The sequence below is a fragment of the Oncorhynchus tshawytscha genome, linkage group LG13, assembly GCF_018296145.1.
Source record: "Oncorhynchus tshawytscha isolate Ot180627B linkage group LG13, Otsh_v2.0, whole genome shotgun sequence".
Taxonomy (NCBI): Eukaryota; Metazoa; Chordata; class Actinopteri; order Salmoniformes; family Salmonidae; genus Oncorhynchus; species Oncorhynchus tshawytscha.
Window position 1 is genome coordinate 36904406 of NC_056441.1, and position 23930 is coordinate 36928335.

Below are 23930 nucleotides of genomic sequence, written 5' to 3' on the forward strand. Positions count from 1 at the left end.
TGGCGCATGCCCCCGTGGGACCTCTTGCCCCCTCTCATGCTGCGGGGCCATGTGCGTGCTTTAGTCGGGGGGCAGAACACAGGTTTCGGTGGGGCCAACTGAGGTAGGAGAGGGGCGTTGTCCAGGTCTTGTTCTAGGAGAGGAGAGTCAGTATCTCTTTCAGAGTCAGAAGCCTTGTCCGGCCTCTCCTCTGGAATTCTTTTGACACCAGCTCTGGGAGACACAACTGGCCACCGATGACGCTTGTCTCTTTTTCTTTCCAGCTTTGTGGTAGCACCGGGACTGTGCTGTGGGGTGCTCCCAGAGCCCTGGTGGGGTTGGGCAGGTAACTGCAGCGATGGCTGTTCTTTTGAAGGGGAGGGTAGCGCATGTGTTTGCTTGTGTTGTTTTTGGAGCAGGGGGTGAAGTTGTTTTTGCTTGCTAACAGGGTGCTGTTGGAGGGGGGGAATGGGACTCACTGTCGGCGTCAACGAAGGGGAGGAAGAGACAGGAGGTGTGTGAAGAACCATGGACGACACAGTGGAAGGTGAGTAAGGAGGTAAGGGGGTTGTAGAGGTTGGGGTTGGTGGCAGCAGTAGAGAAAGTGGAATCCCAGGACCAGACAGACGCTTCTCAGCACTTTCCCCAGGAGTAAACTCAAGCCTCTCTGCAAACTCAGGGTAACAGGGGGGCATAAATGCCTTCCAGGAGCGACGATTGGGGTTGTCTTTCTTATCGCCGACCTGGTGGCGCCTTTTTACTGCAGCTGCCCCACAGGAGGCAGAGGACGAGGTCGCGATGGGTAAACCAGAACCGCCGCCACTTCCAGGTGGCAACATGATCTGGGGATCGCCGGTTAGCTTGAGGGCGTCAAAGATCACCCTTTCGTCCAGTCTTTTAACTCCGGCATCAGTGTGTCCCCTTGACACAAAGACGCTCCCTAAGTCAGCCCCGATGGTGCCGTTGCTGGAGAGGGTGCTACCCTCTCCGCCGCCACCCGAGCCCAGGGTGCTGCGCGAGGGCTGGCTGAGCTTGGAGCCCTGGTCAATCTGCTCATTGATACGCATGGTGTCGTAGATGGAGCGCTGGGGGACATAGCAGTCCTCGATGTAGGCCTCATCCTCGTCCCCCTTCCCCAGGCATCGGGGGTTTTTCCTCAGGCAGTCCGGCCGGCTCAGGGGCTTCCCCATCCCTCAGCTGCCCCTGGGCGATATCCCCCTGACACCCTGCAGTGGTCCTTTATAGGGGCAGGCTGGCCCCCTTGGGGATGGGGCCAATAAGTATTCCACAGAAAACAAATGGGGAAAAACACCTCGATAGGTGGGATGAAAATATTTCCGTTTTGTCAACCGTTCCCGGTCCAAAGCACAATCCCAAACATGAATCCGCTTTAATGACTAAAATGACCCAAAATCACACACAAAAAAAAAAGTTTGCAATCCACAGGACAAGTCCATAGGTCCGAATGGTACCATGTCACTTCAATAGAAGTGCAACGGCATATCCCAGCGCTATCTGAAATGCAGGGGAGCATCCGTGAGAGAGTAACCTGCCGGCAGACGCTCCTCTCCTCCCCTCCAGCAGCATATGAGGCAGCACTGCTCGTCTGGAAGGTGGTCAGGAAGAAGGCAGGGGCTGTCTCGTAGACATCCAAAGTCCAGAACGAGGTGAGTGCCGAGGAGATAACATCCTTTTGTTCCGTTTTTGTTTTAATGTCAAACCCCCTCACTCACACAGTCTTTCAACTCCACTCTTGAATCATTTCAAAATCTCCCCTTGCTGGCACACTACTTCCTTCCCTTTCTATTCTCCCTCGCTCTGCCACAACAGGATAAGCAGCAGAGAAGGGTTGAGCAACTGTCTCGGTGAGCAGCAGCCAAAGAAGTGTCTAAAGTTTCCTTTAAAATTGGTGAGAAATCCACTACTCCCTGATATGAAAAGAGGTTGTGCAGGGTGAAAAATGTTGCTCTTTTTCTGTCGGAGTCCAGGGTTTGTTGTTTAGACCAAAATAGTTTTCCCTTCCGTCTTTAGAGGGAATCAAAACAATTGAGAAAATAGTATATCCTTCAGTCTTTAGAGGGAATCAAAAAACAAATCGCAGCAAAACAAAATCTCAGACAAAGTAACCGAGCAGTCACTCATAGCCTGCTTTGGTCCCTGTGTGTGTCCTTGCAGACAGTCTATACTTTCTCCCGTTCTCTTTCATTCCCATCACAAAGCATGAGTTGAGTGGGTCTGGAGGCCGTGCCCCGCTCTCTGCCTGGAGTGCGCCGTCATCCCCCGTGTTGACGTCATCATTATCCCCCTCATCATTAGCGAGAAAAAGTCAACCCCGTCACCTGCCACGCCGCAAAAGTCAGTCTTGCAATTGAAAAAAACAGAACAAAGAGATCCAGAGCCTTTTCCTAGCGTAGACTAGACGCCTGTCTGTCATCTCCCTCCTTCCATCACGCTGCTCATCCACAGCTCCAGGGAGGAATAGACAGTGAATCCAGAGTTGAAGGCTGAATCCGGGAGGGGGTGAGAGGGTTCTCTTAGGGGGGAGAGGGTGGGTGGGTGGGGTGAGCCCCGTCCAGCCGGGCAGAGCTGCTGTGTATCGTGGCACTGTATCCAGAGGGCAAGAGACCCAGACAGTCCGAGCCCCAGCCTGAGCGCTGCCTCTGACTCTGCAGGCGTTCTCCCTCTCCCAGACAATCCCCTGACACAGGCTTTCCTTCTTTCTCTCCGCTTCGCTCTCTTTCAGAGGCTCCTTAGACGAGAGAAACAACAAGGAGCCACGCAATCCCAGTCTTCCTCTGTTTCCCTCTGTTTTCTGCATGCAGGCTCCCTTGCCTTCTTTCTGTCGCTCAGACTGAAATGGTTTGCAGCTGCTAAAAAAAATCTCCCCACTTTTCCTCTCTCCCTTGCTCGCCCACTCTGTCTCTCTCGCGCACTCACTTGTTCGTTTCTTGCTCTCTCGCTCTCCCTTTCTCACTGTTTTTGTTTGAATCCAGCTCCGTTTGTTCTGTTTCCTGCTCTGGTATTAAAACACAGGAAGTGCTCCAATCATGCTGGTTTCCTCTCCCGAAAAACCCCCTGTGAGAGGGGTGGGGGAGTGAGCTACAGATAGGAAGGGAGGAGGGAGGGGGGCGTGGAGCCAAAAAGAGAGGGGGAGGAGAGAGAGTGGTGGACATGGAGGATTTTGCTCGTTTTAAAAAAAATCTTGGGATAACGGGAAAAGATTATCCCACGCTAAGAACTCGGACAAATCATCTTTCAAAATGAATGGATAAATAGGCTTCAGGATGAAATTAAAAGACTAACGCAGGTGAGGGGGTTTGTTGCTAGGCAGGCTGGTACTATTGCTCAGTGTTCACAGCCAGCCACGAGCTCGATAGAGACGCGAGCAGTGTGCGACTGCAACATTCATCACTGCTTTGTAATCCAGAACAGAATCTCCTGGGCAAATCCCTGCCCCCTCAGAGCACAAAAACATTGTCCGCAGAGAATGAAATGATACAGAGAAACAGTGAAAGAGAAAGTGGGAGGGATGGACAGAGGAGAGAAGGAGGGTGGGGGAACTGCTAGCAAAACATGAAAAAAAAGAGGCTTATCAATAACGGCTTTTCAAATTTTCCCAAAACAAACAGCCGATACGCATACAAGGAAGTAGAACCTCTGTCTATCCTCTTCTCCCCTCATTCCTCTTTTTTCCCCACCAGCTTTCCAGGTAGCCGGTTACTATTCTCCAGTGTAGTGGGCGACAGTGTAAAACAATATGGTTTGGGTTACGCTCCAGTGTGACCCAATCCAGCCAGGAGAGGAGTGTGTGTGTGTGTGTGTGTGTGTGTGTGTGTGTGTGTGTGTGTGTGTGTGTGTGTGTGTGAAGGGGTTACAGAAAAGGGGGCCTCAGGATGCCACACAACAACAAAAAATCAAAGGAGACACAGTCGGGGGAATCCAGTAAGCATGAGAGCAATCCCTGGCACCAGACAAAAGTGGAGTATTTTAAACCAATGATGTATATAAACCCCGGATTGCTGATGCTTTACATTGGCCATTGAGAGGCTTTGAAGCCACCGGTCGGCCATATTGGCACTCCCCAGGAGGAGCAGTCCTCCATAGGAATGAACAGACTTCGAGAGTATTTCAATTCAAATGTTTCAAGGACAAAATGACATGTATTTGAAGTAAAGATTCACCGGTTTTGAATGTTATATTGTTTTGTGCATTGTTGAGTGATGTTCTTATCGACTCCCTGGGTCGTTTCATGTCCATCTGACCTTTTGCTGCTCAAGCAGGCAGAAATTCAACCGGTATGTAGCATTGCAATAATGCCGCTCTCACAACTTCTGGAAGTTTATAGGAACACGATTTTTTAGATCGGCAAAAACATCTATCTTGCATGTCAGATGTCAATACTGGCTGATGTCATAACGCGAGAGGTTGTCTTCTCTCGAATGAGCCATCATATTTCTGCGATATTCCAACCTCCAGAAATGTGTAATTTAACAAAAAGGGTTTAACACATTTCTCCCATTTGTCTGCCTCTTCAGTCCAGGGTGAATTGCCTGGTGCCGTTGTGAATGTCAGACTGCATCGATCTGCAGGTTGAACATGGTGAGATTGTAGACTGGTAAATCGATAGTGCAGTTTGTTTAGCCAAGTTTTCAGCCAACTTCAAAAAGATTGGTTAAAGAAAATTGTGATAAATAAAAATGTATACCAGTTTCATTGAAGGACCAAAAAATGGACAGCTGTGTCATATAGATTGCAAAATAGTTGGGAAGAGATTTGTGATGTACCGATTCCATGGCACATTGTTTAGGAACTGATAAGCAAAACGACACCGGATTGAAAACGTTTACAATTTAAAATCATTATACAAAATTCTTGCAACCAATAGAATGTTTATATATATATATATATAAACATTCTATTGGTTGCAAGAATTTTGTATAATGATTTTAAATTGTAAACGTTTTCAATCCGGTGTCGTTTTGCTTATCAGTTCCTAAACAATGTGCCATGGAATCGGTACATCACAAATCTCTTCCCAACTATTTTGCAATCTATATGACACAGCTGTCCATTTTTTTATATATATATATGGGGGGATACAACCATCCCAGCTCTGCAGATTTTACTGCGAAGAGACAGAATCATTAGATCATTTGTTTTGGTACTGTCCATACGTAGTTTGTTTTTCATCGCAGATCAAGGAATGGCTGAAGAACTACGACATTTTCCTGGCGCTAACTCTCCCTATAAGCACTGCTGGGTGAGTTGAAAAGTCAAAGTCAAATCGATCAAGAGTAGAATAATATTCTCAGCAAAAGGTGTTTCATTTACAATCTGTAGAATCTGTAAAAACAGAAAAGGTTCAGAACTGTTGTGAAACATCACAGCGGAAAAATATATGGCAAAAAGAAGAAAACTGATGGCGTTAAGAGGTAGATGGGAGGGGTTGAGTGGAGCTGAAGGACGGGATTAAAAACAAACCAATGTAAAGTACATTGTGTTTGTTAAATGTGTATAGTACGTACAGTGCATTCAGAAAGTATTCAGACCACTTTACTTTTTCCACTTTGTTATATTACAGCCTAATTCTAAAATTTATCAAATAAAATCCTCATCAACCTACTACACACGATACCTAAAAGACAAAGCGAAAACAGGTTTTTAAAAATGTTTGCAAATGTATTGCAAATAAACTAATTACTAATTACCTTATTTACATAAGTATTCAGACCCTTTCCTATGAGACTCAGTATTGAGCTCAGGTACATCCTGTTTCTATTGATCATCCTTGAGATGTTTCTACAACTTGATTGGAGTCCACCTGGGGTAAATTCAATTGATTGGACATGACTTGGAAAGGCACCCACCTGTCTAAGGTCCCACAGTTGACAGTAAATGTCAGAGCAAAAACCAAGCCATGAGGTCAAAGGAATTGTCCGTAGAGCTCCGAGACAGGATTGTGTCGAGGCACAGATCTGGGGAAGGGTACAAAAACAATTCCTCAGCATTGAAGATCCCCAAGAACAAATTGGCCTCCATCATTCTTAAAATGGAAGAAGTATGGAACCACCAAGACTCTTCCGAGAGCTGTCCGCCTGGCCAAACTGAACAATCGGGGGAGAAGGGCCTTGGTCAAGGAGGTGACCAAGAACCCGATGACCACTCTGACAGAGCTCCAGGGTTCCTCTGTGGAGATGGGAAAACCTTCCAGAAGGACAACCATCTCTGCAGCACTCCACCAATTAGCCCTTCATGGTAGTGTGGCCAGATGGAAGCCACTCCAAAATAAAAAGGGACACAACAGCCCGCTTGGAGTTTGCCAAAAAGGCACCTAAAGGACTCTCAGACCATTAGAAACAAGATTCTCTGGTCTGATGAACCCAAGATTGAACTCTTTGGCCTGAATGCCAAGCGTCACGCCTGGAGGAAACCTGGCACCATCCCTACGGTGAAGCATGGTGGCAACACCATGCTGTGAGGATGTTTTTCAGCTGCAGGGACTGGGAGACTAGTCAGGATCGAGGGAAAGATGAACGGAGAAAAGTACAGAGAGATCCTTAATGAAAACTGCTCCAGAGCGCTCAGGAACTCAAACTGGGGCAAAGGTCCACCTTCCAACAGGACAACAAGCACACAGCAAAGACAATACAGGACAGGCTTCGAGACAAGTCTCTGAATGTAGTTGAGTGGCCCTGCCAGAGCCCGGGCTTGAACCCGATCGAACATCTCTGGAGAGACCTGAAAATAGCTGTGCAGCAACGCTCCCCATCCAACCTGACAGAGCATGAGAGGTTATGCAGAGAAGGGGAGAAACTCCCCAAATACAGGTGTGCCAAGCTTGTAGTGTCATAATCGAGATTACGCAAAGCTATAATATCTTCCAAACCTGCTTCAATAAAGTACTGAGTAAAGGGTATGAATACTTATGTATACTTAAATATATTGAATACTTATGAATACTTAAATATAAATGTGAAATTTTTATATTTGATTAAAAAAGTCTAAAAACCTGTTTTTGCTTTGTCATTGTGTGTAGATTGATGAGGATGTTCCGTATTAATCCATTTTAGAATAAGGCTGTAACATAAATTGTTACGTTAATACTTTGAAATGCACTGTATTTATGTATGTACCGTATGTTTGGACACGCCTACTCAATCAAGGGTTTTTATTTATTTTTATGATTTCAATTACTTTGATAGTTTCTTCAAGTGCAGTCACAAAAACTATCAAGTGCTACGATATAACTGGCTCACATGAGGACCACCACATGAAAGGAAGACCTAGAGTTACCTCTGCTGCAGAGGATAAATTCATTAGAGTTGAACAGCCTCAGAAATTGAGTTCAATAACAGACGCATCTCAACATCAACGGTTCAGGGGAGACTGCATTCGTGGTCGAAGTGCTGCAAAGAAACCACTACTAAAGGACACCAATAATAAGAAGAGACTTGCTTGGGCCAAGAAACACGAGCAGTGGAAATCTGTCCTATGGTCTGTTGAGTCCAAATTTGAGATTTTTTGTTTCAACAGCCATGTCTTTGTAAGAGGCAGAGCAGCTGAACAGATGGTCTTCCCATGTGTGGTTCCCACCGTGAAGCATGGAGGTGGTGGTGTGGGGGTGCTTTGCTGGTGACACTATCAGTGATTTATTTAGAATTCAAGGCACACTTAACCAGCATGGCTACCACAGCATTCTTAAATTTTACCTTAATATAGCTAGGCAAGTCAGTTAAGAACAAATTCTTATTTTCAATGACGGCCTAGGAACAGTGGATTAACTGCCTTGTTCAGGGGCAGAACGACAGCTTTTTACCTTGTCAGCTCAGGGATTCGATCTTGCAACCTTTCGGTTACAAGTCCAACGCTCTAACCACTAGGCTACTGCATCATTTGCGCTTAGTGTAAAGGCTATTTAACCAAAAGGAGAGTGATGGAGTGCTGCATCACATGTCCTGGCCTCCACAATCACCGAAACTCAATCCAATTGAGATGGTTTAGGATGAGTTGGACCGCAGAGTGAAGGAAAAGCAGCCAACAAGTGCTCAGCATATGTGGAAGAGTCTGTTGGAAAAGCATTTCAGGTGAAGCTGGTTGAGAGAATGCCAAGAGTGTGCAAAGCTGTCACCTAGGCAAAGGGTGGCTACTTTGAAGAATCTAAAATCTATTTTAATTTGTTTTATGCTTTTTTGGTTACTACATGATTCCATATGTGTTATTTCATAGTTTGTCTTCACTATTATTCTATAATGTGGAAAATAATAAAAAATAAAGAAAAACACTTAAATAAGTAGGTGTGTCCCAACTTTTGACTGATACGGTGTATGTGTGTATGTATGCATGTATGTACGTACAGTGGGGCAAAAAAGTATTTAGTCAGCCACCAATTGTGCAAGTTCTCCCACTTAAAAAGATGAGGCCTGTAATTTTCATCATAGGTACACTTAAACTATGAGAGACAAAATTAGAAAATCACATTGTAGGATTATTTATGAATTTATTTGCAAATTATGGTGGAAAATAAGTATTTGGTCACCTACAAACAAGCAAGATTTCTGGCTCTCACAGATCTGTAACTTCTTCTTTAAGAGGCTCCTCTGTCCTCCACTCGTTACCTGTATGAACTTGTTATCAGTATAAAAGACACCTGTCCACAACCTCAAACAGTCACACTCCAAACTCCACTATGGCCAAGACCAAAGAGCTGTCAAAGGACACCAGAAACAAAATTGTAGACCTGCACCAGGCTGGGAAGACGTGATCTGCAATAGGTAAGCAGCTTGGTTTGAAGAAATCAGCTGTGGGAGCAATTATTAGGAAATGGAAGACGTACAAGACCACTGATAATCTCCCTCGATCTGGGGCTCCACGCAAGATTTCACCCCGTGGGGTCAAAATGATCACAAGAACGGTGAGCAAAAATCCCAGAACCACACAGGGGGACCTAGTGAATGATCTGCAGAGAGCTGGGACCAAAGTAACAAAGCCTACCATCAGTAACACACTACGCCGCCAGGGACTCAAATCCTGCAGTGCCAGAGGTGTCCCCCTGCTTAAGCCAGTACATGTCCAGGCCCGTCCGAAGTGTGCTAGAGAGCATTTGGATGATCCAGAGGAAGATTGGGAGAATGTCATATGGTCAGATGAAACCAAAATATAACTTTTTGGTAAAAACTCAACTCGTCGTGTTTGGAGGACAAAGAATTCTGAGTTGCATCCATACCTACTGTGAAGCATGGGGGTGGAAACATCATGCTTTGGGGCTGTTTTTCTGCAAAGGGACCAGGACGACTGATCCGTGTAAAGGAAAGAATGAATGGGGCCATGTATTGTGAGATTTTGAGTGAAAACCTCCTTCCATCAGCAAGGGCATTGAAGATGAAACGTGGCTGGGTCTTTCAGCATGACAATAATCCCTAACACACCGCCCGGGCAATGAAGGAGTGGCTTCGTAAGAAGCATTTCAAGGTCCTGGAGTGGCCTAGCCAGTCTCCAGATCTCAACCCCATAGAAAATCTTTGGAGGGAGTTGAAAGTCTGTGTTGCCCAGCAACAGCCCCAAAACATCACTGCTCTAGAGGAGATCTGCGTGGAGGAATGGGCCAAAATACCAGCAACAGTGTGTGAAAAACTTGTGAAGACTTACAGAAAACGTTTGACCTCTGTCATTGCCAACAAAGGGTATATAACAAAGTATTGAGATAAACTTTTGTTATTGACCAAATACTTATTTTCCACCATAATTTGCAAATAAATTAATTAAAAATCCTACAATGTGATTTTCTGGATTTTTTTTCTCTAATGTCTGTCATAGTTGAAGTGTACCTATGATGAAAATTACAGGCCTCTCATCTTTTTAAGTGGGAGAACTTGCAATCGGTGGCTGACTAAATACTTTTTTACTGCACTGTATGTATGTATGTATGTATGTATGTATGTATGTATGTATGTATGTATGTATGTATGTATGTATGTATATGGTATTGGAAAAAATGCAGACAATTACATTGGTTGAAGCTACAATCTGCAATATTAAAGCTGATCAACCCCTAAAAATATGAATAAAAAAACGAGCTAATTCACATGCTGATATAGAGCATTGCGGATTTTGTAATCGACTTGAGCTGCAACAGTTTTCACAGCGATTTTCACGTTGCCACCAATCTTATTACAACGAAAAAAATGAAACATTTGTTCACAAAATATTGTAACACTGTAAATGACAGGAATGAGTGATTTGGGGTGGATTTTTCCTTTAAGTATTTTTGTTGTTGTGGGGACAGTAACATTAGTTCATTTGAAAAACTTCTACTTTATGGAAAACATTTGTATATATATTTTATGTTTAGCTCACAATATATCATGTTTAAGTATGTATTAAGGCGTCTGTAATAGAATAAATGTAAACGCACATTTTTTTTCACATTTCCATAGCCTCCAAAATATTTTTTACAACGGTGGGGTGCCAAGATGGTGGCACGGTGGCTTCAACACAGCACCCCGTTAGTCATCTAGTGTCTAGACAAAACATTGATTTTAACCAAGTTTGTTTTCCTCCTTATACTGTGTCCTTGTATCCCTGATATAGTGCCAGTTGTGGTTCAGTTCCTCCTCCTCCACTCGTTCTTCTCTCTTATCCTCCCTTCCCTTTTTCAGTTGCTCTGTTTGTTTAAAGAACTCTGGCGGAGACAGCAGCCAATGTGAACTCAACGCATGCCTGCTCTCTCTGCCGCCCCCCCCCCCTCCCCTCCCCCATCTCTCCCGTCTAACTGTTGCTGTGATCCGCCCGTGGCCTGCATGTCAAACACGCTAAATACTCTACTCTTTCTTTTTAACTCTCCCTCTCCCCCCCCTCTTCTCTCTCTCCACCTCTCACTCACTCACTGTCATTTGTGGTGCAGCTGTCATTGCTGCGCCCCTCTGCTCAGCCTCTCAGCTACCAGGAGAGATGAAAAGTCAGAGAAGATAAATGAGGGAGGGATAGAAAGAAAACCAAGGGATGCACAGGAAAGATATATCAATGCTATTTATTTTTTTAAATACCCTCTTTGCCATCTCCATTTTGAGTGTGTCGGATTTGATCATTTTAGCATTCCATCCTTGATCCCTCTTGCAGTCTCTGTCCATCCCCCACTCCTCTCCTCTAAATTGTCATTCATCCCCCGTTCATTTGGCCTGTCACGCCTGGTTAAGGAGTCACAGTTCTGAGTCAGACAGGAAGAGGGAGGGGAGCAGGCCCCAAAATCCCCCGGCAAGTTAATCACATTGGGGACTCAAAGCAGTGGAATCCATTCATGCTTAACCCTCAGCCAAAAGGTCAAGCTGTAGGTCTCTAGACTTTATATAATAATGTCGGCCTGTGACCGTCTCCGCAAAGTCAGTAGAGCGGTTTGATGATATACGCGGGTGCATAGGCACGGGATACTAACAGTATTGACTTTGCTGTGGAGGGTTCTCTCACAAGAGTACTCCTGTAGAAATTAAACGTGTGCCCTCTTCTTTTGTTTGTCCACCTCTACTTCCCCCCCTTTCCTTTCTCTCAACAAAACTCAATCCATGTCTCATCCATCCATATTTCAGGTTTTTAAACATGACTTGACTTCGTCTTTTTCTCCCTCCCCCCATTTCCCCTCTACCTTTCTCCCACTCGTATCCAGGCAGCGAGGAAGTGCTCTCCTTCTCTGTCTGAGCAGCAGTTTTATTATTGACTAGGAGAGTTTTACCTGAGCTGCTCAATGAGGCTATTGTTCTCTCAGTTCCTCCCCCCAGACACAAAGAGACGCATGGCAACCCACCCGGCAACTTCAACCATCCTGCCCCAGTACAGTACATTTGGAGAATAACAGGCTTGTCAATCAAATTCACACTGGTGGTACAATACTTGCAGGTGTTACAGATTCTTTAGCTGCAGTCATGTGTGGCCAGTAGGCACAAACGGTTCCCGAAAAACAAAGAACTCACACCTTCATACCTGAAAGACTAACATATTGTTCTTAAGATGATTTTTTATTTTTTTTAAACAACCGTGTTACGCATTATTAGGCAGGGTCTGGAATGGATATGGAGCCCATATGTGAATGATAAGGTTTTTTCCATATCCTAATCCTGGCCAAATAGAGGTCACATTCCTGCTTTGTCCCAGTTTCTGTAAAAAATAAAATAGACAGGCACACAAAACACACCCTCTTTCTCTTCTAAGTTTATTATTGGGCTTCTTCATTTGACATTATTCTTAGTCGTGTAGTTTATGTAAAGAAGCAGTGTATCTGTTATGTTTGGTCTGGTAACAGAGAATGGTGCCCGATAAGGGGAGAGGGGAGATAAGCTGTGGCATGCCCGTCTAATTCACAACAGCTGAGACGATATAGGATCCTGAGAGCATGGAGAGAGAGGAAGAATCAACACACACACAGTGTGTTGTCAAATCGGGACAGTCAGTAGAGTACAGTAAGGGTCCATTTGAAAATCAGATCATATGATTAGTGAAAATTGGGTTAGCCTGATCCAATCAACCCCCAAGAACAGAAAATAAACAAAGACGAAAATGGACCAAAGAGGCTCAGGAACAAAATGAGCTAAATAAACAAACCGAAAGTGTAGACCCACACAATTGGGCCAGGTCTTTGAAGATGATAAATGAGTATAGTAGCTATGTAAGTCACGGGGAAGATATACTGGAACACCTACATCAACACGACATCATATTACCAGTAGGCCATGTCGCTTTCAATGTAAACCATCCATCTAAGAATATTTAGGAAAAAGAGCTTCACAATAGGGTTTCCCCCGCTAATGACTAAGTGATGGGTGAGTAACAAGACTTGAGGGAGTTGTAAGCTGATCCGAGATCAGTGCCTTATGGGCCACTCCTACCCGAAGCGTGCACACGAGCTACATCAGCTACCCCGTAATCCCTAATCAGCAAGACTACCCCAATGTCCCTTACTGTCTCTGAGGACTTGGTTGGAGGGAGAGATCTGACTCACAGACTATATGGGAGGGACGTCTCCATCACGCCTGGGTTCAAATACTATTCGTATGGGAGGGACGTCTCCATCACGCCTGGGTTCAAATACTATTCAAAATCATTTCCAATACTTTAGCTGGACTGGAATGAGTTTGCCTGTTGCAGTCAACCAATAGGATAGTCCCAAAAGTCCCAAACCCTGCCCACTTGGCACTCCAGGCAGGCTAAAGCAAACGTTCTAAAGTATTTGACGATTTTAAATAGTTTTTGAACCCAGGACACGGGCCTACGCAGACGGGAGAGTGGAGAGGGAGGAAGCAGCATTTAAGGGAATGCTTTCCTCACCCGTCACCCCTGTCCCCCTTATCAGTCCTACACAGGAATTCCCATTTGTAGCAGGAGACTTAAAAGCTTCACAACACCCCTCAACTCGTCCCTGTCCCAACCCATAGACTGTGTCAGCTGCTCTGGAGCTAGGGGACATACAGTAGAGCCACACCCTGGAGAGTGTGTGTGTGTGTGTGTGTGTGTGTCAGAGGATGTTTCTAATTCCAGTCTTTTCGGGGGGCGTATCCGGAATCTCAGCTGTCTCCCCACCCACCACACACACCCTCCCTCTCACACACACCTCGTCGGCACACAAAGCATCCCTAAATACACACGTGAATTCTGCTGATCACATAAGAGCACGTCTGCAGATAGTATGGCGGTCTATAAAAACACACTTGATAAACAAACTGACTTGCCCGAACACGGAGAGACTGGTAATGTCACAGGCCATTTAAAACATCTCCCTATCCTCCTTCTCCCAACTCTTTCTCTCATCCCCCCCCCCCTTTTTACACACACAAATCTCAAGCATTATGACATCATCTCTGTGGATTGGGCTTTTTTCTTTTTTTCTTTCTAAACTGGGGTCTGGTGGGGGGGATGGGATGGTGGGGCAGTCAGGCTAGTCTGCTTCCAGGGCAGACAGGCATGTTTAGGCTTGAAATGACCTGGGCAGAATCCATTACAGCCCAGAGGAGAGAGGGCACATAGAGGGGGAGAGGGAAGGAAGGAGGGAGGGGTTGAGAGAGAGGGAGGAAAGGAGAAGAGGGAGGGGGGGGATGGGGCAAGTGGGCTCCCTGAGTGAACGAAAGAGGATCTTACGCAAAGGGAAGTCTTGCTCGTCCTCGTCTGCCCCTCTCTCTTTATCTACCTCTCATCCACCCCCACTTTCTTGCTCTCTCTCTCTCTTTAACCCCCCCCCCAAAATGCCCAGCTTGTGACTCCACTACACTCTCACTCATGCACATTCCATTAAGCAGTCTCCCTTCTCTTTTCCTATCTGTCTCTCTCCCTCAGCGACTCACAGCTCTTTCTCCTCTTTCCCCCTCTACCTCTTTATCTCCTCTGTTCTGCTCGTCTTCTGCCACACATCCATCCGGCTTTCTCTCATTAAGAAGGGGGAAAGAAAGGGAGGGGGAGAGAGCGAGAGAGAGAGAGAGAGAGAGAGAGAGTTGTCGTGGCCAACCACAATATTAAGCGTCGATAAATCAAGAGAACAGAATAAGAGACAGGACAGAGAGGAAGAAAGAGAAGAAAAAAAACTGTCTTGTATCCTCCCACACTAAGACAACAGCTGAACCAAATCAGAAACCACTGTCCAGTAAGTCCAGCAACACACCTCCAATCAGATACAAATAAGGCTCATCTTACATTGTAACATATATATAATTATCAATTGATTTATGATATGACAACATAACCAATCATTAACACAATCTACATAAAAATGTCCCCAGTTTAGGGAGCTACTGTAAACTAGTCAATAAACAGGAAGGCGGGGGATGCAAACTTACTCGCTTACCAGTACTTCTAGTGCAGAGGATGTAACATAAAGCTCAGGGGGGAAAAAAACATAGAATTCATAGTAATGGCCTCAGCCAGAATGAACTGTCTGTGTTGTACAGTACTCATGAAATCTCATTTAACATTTCACAATGAATGGAAACCAATGGAAAGTAGTAATACAATGGAGAGGCCCTGTCGCTGTTCTCCTATTCAGCAAGACACAGCAAATTCCTATGGAATGTTCTACAGTAGATTCCTATTGAGGGGAGGGAGTAGGCTAATTATTGTTGGCTGGGTTAACTAGCCTAGTATCTCCCCTAGACAGTGAAGACGATAGCTTGAAAAAAATAAAAAATAATAATAAAATAAACGTATGGTGTGTGATTCGCTTTGGTATCAAATTTAGCCCGGCGTCCATCACGGTGGTGACAGGCCCTAACGCGTTCCAAGGGCTGGCGCCGGCGTGCTAGGGGGTCGGGAGGGGAACCTTATAACGTTTTAGACAGGATTGACTCAGCATACAGCAACCGTTCTGCACATTAGGTCCACAAAGCACACACATCCCTGGATCAGTTCGCTGCAGCTAGCGACTGGAACGAGCTACAAAAAAACCCCACTCAAACTGGATCGTTTTATCTCCACATCTCTTCATTAAAACACTCAATCATGGACACTCTTACTGACATTTGTGGCTGCTTCGCGTGATGTTTTGTTTTCTCAACCTTCGTGCCCAATAATGTTTGTATCATGTTTTGTGCTGCTACCATGTTGTGTTGCTACCATGTTGTTGTCATGTTGTGTTGCTACCATGCTGTGTTTTCATGTGTTGCTGCCATGCTATGTTGTGGTCTTAAGTCTCTCTTAAAATAGTGTTGCGGTGTCTTTCTTGTTTCATGTCGTGATGTGTGTTTTGTCCTATATTTTTAATCCCAGCCCCCGTCCCCGCAGGAGGCCTTTTGGTTGGCCGTCATTGTAAATAAGAAATTGTTCTGAACTGGACTTGCCGAGTTAAATAAAAGGTTAAATATAAATAAAATGGGGAAAAAATATACACATCAAATAATACAATTATATTATAGAATGTGTTGTGTGCTAAATTTGCACGTACAGGACAAGCGCCACCACTACCCGCTAGCTATCTAGAGCACATTGGACTGTTAGTTTAAAGAGGCCCATCGGACAAACTCTTTGGTCACGATACCTATTTTGCCAATTGGCCTGGTTTACCACACAGAGCCCTGCTGATCCGTCCGCCGATGAAACAGCACGAGGGGGCCACAACAGACTTTCCTCTGTCGCATCGTCCCTCTAAGACCCTGCTGCTAGCTTGCTAGCCCCGGCCTGCTAGCTGCCTGAAGCCACGCACTGGACTCCAATGCTCACCCGGCTACGCATGCCTTTCCCTTACGTCAATATGCCTTGCCCACTGCTGTTTTGGTTAGTAACTACTGCTTCATTTCACTGTAGAGCCTCTAGCACTGCTCAATACGCCTCAATACTTTAACAATTTTGTTCCATCTCCCACACACACAGTGACAGCACCTGGTTTAAATGCTATTTCTAGAGACAATATGCAGAGTTCTGTCCTACTATCCAGGTCTGTGCCCAAACAATTTGAGCTTCTACTTTTAAAAATACACCTCTCCAGAAACAAGTCTCTTACCGTTGCCACTTGCTATAGACCTCCCTCTGCCCCCAGCTGTGCCCTGGATACCATATGTGAATTGATTGCCCCCCATCTATCTTCAGAGCTCGTGCTGTTAGGTGAACTAAACTGGGACATGCTTAACACCCTGGCCTTCCTACAATCTAAGCTTGATGCTCTCAATCTCACACAAATGATCAATGAACCTACCAGGTACAACACCAAATCTGTAAATATGGGCACCCTAATAGATACCAACCTGCCCTCCAAATACTCTGCTGTCTTCAACCAGGATCTCAGCGATCACTGCCTGCGTGCGTAATGGGTCCGCGGTCAAACGACCACCCCTCATCACTGTCAAACGCTCCCTAAAACACTTCAGCGAGCAGGCCTTTCTAATCAACCTGGTCCGGGTATCCTGGAAGGATATTGACCTCATTCCGTCAGTAGAGGATGCCTGGTTATTCTTTAAAAGTGCTTTCCTCACCATCTTAAATAAGCATGCCCCATTCAAAAAATGTTAAACCAGGAACAGATATAGCTCTTGGTTCACTCCAGACCTGACTGCCCTTGACTAGCACAAAAACAACATCCTGTGGCGCACTGCACTAGCATCAAACAGCCCCCACGACATGCAACTTTTCAAGGAAGTTAGGAACCAATATACACAGGCAGTTAGGAAAGCAAAGGCTTGCTTTTTCAAACAGAAATTTGCATCCTGTAGCACTAACTCCAAAAAGTTCTGCTACACTAAAGTCCATGGAGAACAAGAGCACCTCCTCCCAGCTGCCCACTGCACTGAGGCTTGGAAACACTGTCACCACCAATAAATCCACGATAATTGAGAATTTCAATAAGCACTTTTCTATGGCTGGCCATGCTTTGCACCTGGCTACCCCTGTCAACAGCCCTGCACCCCTCACTGCAACTTGCCCAAGCCTCCCCATTTATCCTTCATCCAAATCCAGATGGCTGTTGGTCTGAAAGAGCTGTAAAATCTGCACCCCTACAAATCAGCCGGGCTAGACATTCTGGACCCTCTCTCTTCCTAAAACTATCCGCCAAAATTGTTGCTAGCTTGTTCAACCTCTTTCGTATCGTCTGAGATCCCCAAAGATTGAAAAGCTGTCACGGTCATCCCCCTCTTCAAAGGGGGAGACACTCTACACCCAAATTGCTACAGACCAATATCTATCCTACCCTGCCTTTCTAAGGTCTTCGAAAGCCAAGTTAACAAACAGATCACCGACCATTTTGAATCCCACCGTACCTTCTCCGCATTGCAATCTGGTTTCAGAGCTGGTCACGGGTGCACCTCAGCCACGCTCAAGGTCCTAAACGATATCTTAACCACCATCGATAAGAGACATTACTGTGCAGCCGTATTCATTGACCTGGCCAAGGCTTTCGACTCTGTCAATCACCACATTCTTATTGGCAGACTCATCAGCCTTGGCTTCTCAAATGATTGCCTCGCCTGGTTCACCAACTACTTCTCTGATAGAGTTCAGTGTGTCAAATCGGAGGGACTGTTGTCCAGACCTCTGGCAGTCTCTGTGGGGGTGCCACGGGGTTAAATTCTCAGGCCAACTCTCTTCTCTGTACACATCAATGATGTCGCTCTTGCTGCTTGTGATTCTCTGATCCACCTCTACGCAGATGATACCATTCGTATACTTCTGGCCCTTCTCTGGACACTGTATCAATGACATGGGGTAAGGTTGTACAGTGAAATAAGTATGCCCCCAACGCAATTCTAAAGTCTAATACGTCCAGTGCGATTTCAACAGATTTTTGTCAAATTAAGAAATTGTATTTTGTTGATTTTATATAACATTCCAACCTCGTTTAGCATGATCTATTCAATTATGGCATAATTCTATAATTTGCGTCACTTTCAACCTTCATTTTGAAGGCTAACCACAACATTCCACCATTGTGGCTTATCCTTATTGTGACTAGCTTCACATAGATGGGTCTGACCACAATCAAATAAAAACTGTCTTATAAATTAGGGGTATTTTGGATGACATCTAGCTAGATAGTTAGCCAGCTAACTACAGCTACTGAAACCGATTATGTCGTTTTGCTATGTTTTTGGGGAAGAACATTGTTTGCATCCATCAGCTAGCTATCTTTGATTTAATGACCAGCACTGTCCAGAGCTGCATCCATCAGATAGCTATCTTTGATTTAATGACCAGCACTGTCCAGAGCTTGGGAAAGGGCAGGTGAGTGAGACATCTTTACCATCGTCATTACATTCATATCGATGAATCGTTGTGACAAATGAAATACGAGTGATAGTGTAATCAATGTGTAATAACTACATAAAACATTTCTGAACGTGTTAAAGTAGTATGTCACGTGCAGTCATATTAAGTCCTGATTGGTCAACAAGCTTAGTTGACAAGTCAAGGCGTTATTTTACGTGCATCTTGTTTTGACACGCAAAGACCCAAACGGCGTCCCATAAATAAAATGCGTCAGAAGTTGTGCAGTGCTGCCGTGACTAAACTCTCCTCTCTACCTGGCTCTAGACCTCCGTGTCATACCCCCAGCCATGATCAACTGGATCATATCCCTCCTTCCTTGCATGTAGGCTCAAGGTAACATCTATAACACATACCTCCTTAGTCCCCATACCCCCTCTTGTGATCTCCAGAGACTTGATAAAGAGGAGAGCGGGAGGAGACGGGATACACCCCAAACGGTTCTATAAATAGAGCTCGGAGCCAGCGGAACGACTCGAGTCGGGAGGGGTCACACACTCCATCACAACACCGTCCACACAGCCCACAGTAGGAACCGCGTTATGAAAGAAGCGTCGCCCGAGCAAAATCCTGTTTGATCAAGTGCTAATACGAGCATGAAGGGAAGGAAAGTAGTGTGACAGCAAAGTTGAAGCTGGTGTTGATTTGTAGAAGAGAGGATGCCACAGTACACACACGTCATGCTGTAGACATAGTCCCAGACAGAGAGAGACAAGAACTCAAAGCATCTGCACTAGGAGATGAGGCTTAATACACAAAAGTTCAACTACCAAGAAAGGTCAAATACTTTCCTCTCAAAACTCTCCCAAGAAATGACTCTTAACTAAAGGCTTTCAAAAAGGATCTGTGTTAGTCAATTGCTTATTTCAATAAGACACACTAATACTTTTACAGGTCAGAGTCAAGCACCAGCTGAGAGGTTCTAACAAAATGGCCACTGTGCAATAACATAAAATGTCAGTTAGAATTCTATGCACAATATTTGCTGAATATAATTCAAACCAAAGAAATAACTATAGCTTCACAATACCCATTCCCGTACTGGTTCTAATATCTAATAAGTCGTTAATGCAATATTTCCCAAAGGGTGGCTTGTGGCTAGATAATACTGGCGTTGTGGCTAGAAACTTAGATTTCCATTCTCTGAGGAATCACATGAACATTTAGAAGGCTGTTCATCGATGCCGGCACCAAAAACATATGCCAAGCTTTCGCCTAGGAGGCTGTACTACCATAGCTGGCTCTACCCAACTTACAAAGCTCTGAAGAGCACAAGACGATACAAAAATATATTACAATAGGGTAGCCATAGAAAGAGAACTACTTCCAGGCCTGTGTAAAGAGTAAAAATGGCCGCCGGCCCACCCATCATGGAACATTGACGTCCATTCTAGTCATTCCATTTCCATGACAGTAGTTGCACATTCACAACAATAAACATCAAACTCGTTCTTACCTTGAACTCATGCAGCTGCTGCTTGATGGTCTCCACCTCTGTCCCCACCACGCCCTGCGCGTTCAGCCCCTCCTCGGCCCGTCCCAGCAGCCCTTGCAGCTCCGCCACCTTGGCGTAGAACTCTGCCACCTTCTCGGCAGCCACCTCGATCTGTCCCATTCTGGCCTGGCCCCTTTCGGACAGCTTCCCAGCCTGGCGGCTCAGGGCCTCAGTCTCTCTCCTCAGGGCGAGGAGATCGGGAGACGACCCCTCGCGCCGGAGCATGTCGGTGCAGTCGCCTCCGTGACCTTCGAGCTCCGACCTCAACGTGGCCAGGCGAGCTAAGAAGGCGTGGACAGCATCTGCCTGCGAGGCAAGCGAGTCGGCGTCGCGCCCCACGGGGCTCAGCGAGTCTAGCTCGTCGTCCAGGTCAGCCAGATGGGAGAAGAGGTCGCGCACCGAGGACTGGACCTCGCCCACGCCCTGGAGACGGGACTCCAGGGTGGAACAGCACTTTTCAATCTTGAGCGGAGAGGGGAGAGAGAGAGAGGTGGGAAGGAAGGGAAATAGAGTTAATAATGTTAGCAAGTTGGAAGTGGCATGGTGCCTTGCTGATGTAACGATATGATATAAATACAGGGACAAATACAATTAACTAGGATACATGAGTCAGCATTTTATCTCGGTTTTGATGACTCACTTTTTGTCTCATTAGCAAGAGAGTTAAGAGACATTTATCTAATCAATAATGGTCAAATGTAATATCTCCTTACCATGCATCTGATGAAATACCGTATTGATTTGTAAGTGAAACCAGTCTGTAAGTAACTATATGTGGCACATTTGGTAACTATACATATCAATATACAGTACAATGCTCTTGACTCGTTGGTTTACATTTCAGTATGGTGATTAGATGGCCTGAAGCGTTCGAGCTGTACAATGACCATATAAGATCACTGGAACTCCTCAGTCAGCTAAAAAAACCGTTCTGTTCTCTTTCAACTCACACACACACACACACACACACACACACACACACACACACTCTCTCTGACACCCTCGCACACAATGACCCTTGCTAAAATTGTCTCCTCCTTTGTATCAGTCACACTCCAGGGTGAATAGATTGGCTGTTACAATACTCATAAATGGCTTTCTTTCCTTGTCTCCTTTCCTCATTTGTCCACTAATGTAATTGTAAAGGATATGTAAAATTGATCCAACAACACCAAACAAATGGTTTCAAAAGAGAAAAGGCTGTTGAAGAGTATTGTGACACCTCCATTTTATTTTAGTGTTTCATATTTTTGAAAACGACACTTCTTTTTTGGGACATTCTCCTACATTCTCCAGAATGCTGGCCTCCATCTTTCATCGGCATGTCTATGAAATATTATTATATATAATATTATATTATACATGAAATACACTGTATACTAAATTCCTCACAGGTCTTCTCACCTTTTCGCTGACGTCTCCAAACTCTCTGTCCGTGTCTCGGGCCTGCTGCTCCAGCCTCTGTCCTCCCTCTCCTCCTCCGCCGCCCTCTGCTGTGTGGGGTGCGTCCTGCACCAGCCCCTGGGCCAGATCCCTCAGGTAGGCCACCTGTGGCTGCAGCGACTGCAGCGTCTCCTGCTGGCTCCTCAGCCGCTCCAGGCTCTTGTTGCTGCACGCCTGTGGGCCCAGCGCCTCCTGCACCTCGATCTGATGCCGCGCTGCCTCCAGCCTCCTCTCTACCGCCTGCCGCCCGTCCTCAAACTCTTTAAGTCGACCCGCTAGCTCTTCCAGTTGAGAAACACGGTTTTGGAGGTTTTCTGCCAGCCCGTCGACTCTACGGTTTAGTTGGGCTTTGTCGTCGCGTACGTCTTCTTCTCCGACAAGGCAGTGTTCCAGGAGTTGGTCGGCCGCAATGTTTAAAGCCTCCAGAAGGGGGCGTCGGCGCTCTAGATCCAACCCCAGCTGTCTGGCCTTCTGCAAAGCCTCATCCAGGGCCGCAGGGTCTAGTGAGAGCTGGATGTCAGCCTCCCGCTCCTCGCACTCCACCACCCAGGGTGTGAGCTCGGCGCGGTGCTGCTGATAACTCTCGGCCTTGGTCAGGGCGGATTTCAGCCGGTTCTGGCGTTCCGTTGTGCACTGGTTGAGCTCATCCCAGTCCTGGCGTAAGGCGGTAAGCCGGGACAGTAAGGCTGATCGTTCTTCACCGCCGGCGGGTAGCGAGGCGAGCAGGGAGGCCCCCTCGGCCTGGATGAGCTCGTAGGGGCCACGTTGGCTGGCCACCCCGCGATGAAGCTCGTCTTGCTGGGCAAGCAGGGTCCGGATAGCCTCGGGCTGGCAGGGGAGGGAGTCGGCGGTAGAGTCTCTTTGACCACTCTGGTTGTCCAGCCAGCTCCGCAGCTCCTCGAACATCTGCTGGAACTGCTGGGTGCTGGAGAGAGCGGCTTGGAGCTGGGATAGACCGTCCGCTGTGGGAAAGAGAAAGGACAGAGGATTTTAATGCTATTCATTTACAGATGTTTTGATGAAGAACATTCAACCTAAGCCTGAGAGAGGTGAGAGCGCTGGATTGAAAACCTTGACAACTAGCCACAATGAGACCAAATCCCACCCAAAAACATACCCTTCCCCTTCACATACAAATACTACTGAAGCCAACAGAGATTCATACAAACAGAATTAAGATGAACACCATAGCCAAGACATAATGACTCACCAGCCCTCTCCTCCAGACTCCTCAGCGGGCCACTCACGCTCTCCAGCCTCTTCTTCAGCTCGTCTCTCAGGTAAGGTTCAACCACGATGGCACTCAGCTCGCCGCACAGCTTCTCTGCCTCGCCCAGCTCCTCTCTCCTCTGCTCCAGCTCAGAGCGGATCTCGCCTGTCTCCTGCAGACGCCGTTTCAGGGCCTCGGGCTGGGCACTGAGCGAGGCTTGGCCGTCCAGCCGCTCCCCTAGCGCCCCAACGTTGACCGATAGGTTCTTCAGCAGGGCCTGGTATCGCTCGCTGGTGCCCTGAGCCTGGCCGATGTGCCCGGAGCGCCGGGACAGACGTTGAGTGAGGTCGTCCCACTGCTGCGAGATGGAGCCCAGCTCGGACCGGACCTCCGCTAGGTCCTTGGCATCCTGCGGGGAGGAGTCGCCACCAGACGGTGAAAGGATGCCCTCGGCCGCCTGGGTGAGCTGGTCAAACTGGGGCCGGCGGGTGTCAAACTCACGCAGCATGAACTGTGGAGGACGGAGGGAAGGGAAAGAAGGGGGGGGGGGATCAGAACATCATCCATCAGCGAGGAATCAATTCTACATTTTGGCTAGTGCAATTGATCAGTAATTCATCAGAATGCAGTTGGTATTGGTTTATGCAGATTCAAGAACAGGATTGGCAAGTTGTGAACAATCTTTTGTGACATTCGTATTCATTATTTTGCATGTGTTCAACACAGTTAACATCCTCCATGTACCTGCACTTGTTGATTCTGGGTGTTCAACATGTTGGGGTCGATGCTCAGGGGTCCCAGCACACTCATCATCAGCTCCTTCTCTTTGAGCCACGGCCCCAACTGACTGGCTGCTGTGGCAAAGCTGCCCAGCCTATCAGCACAGGTCTCCAGTTCCGCCTGCCTCTGTACCGCCACCTCATTGGCCTTTGCCCAGCGGGAGTCTTAAGTAAATAGGAAGTGAACGTTGGAGTGAAAAACAATAGCAACTATTGCTTATACATATATAAGAAAAATGACACTAACAAACTAGTGGAGGACCATAACAACAGTGAACCTGATGGGTTCCATGAGTGACATTCC

General features: G+C 46.3%; 1 protein-coding gene across 30 annotated transcripts in view; it reads right to left on the minus strand.

Moving 5' to 3' along the window:
• LOC112266035 (microtubule-actin cross-linking factor 1-like) overlaps window positions 1-23930 on the minus strand; it is a 261147-nt gene that overhangs the window by 49041 nt on the left and 188176 nt on the right. For all 30 annotated transcript variants that reach the window (XM_042295674.1, XM_042295675.1, XM_042295676.1 and 27 more), the window contains 4 exons: window positions 23592-23791; window positions 22848-23358; window positions 21599-22599; window positions 20156-20656 (listed from right to left, as the gene is read on the minus strand). In XM_042295674.1, the coding sequence (XP_042151608.1) occupies window positions 20156-20656; window positions 21599-22599; window positions 22848-23358; window positions 23592-23791 (2213 nt within the window). The remainder of the gene's footprint in view (window positions 1-20155; window positions 20657-21598; window positions 22600-22847; window positions 23359-23591; window positions 23792-23930) is intronic.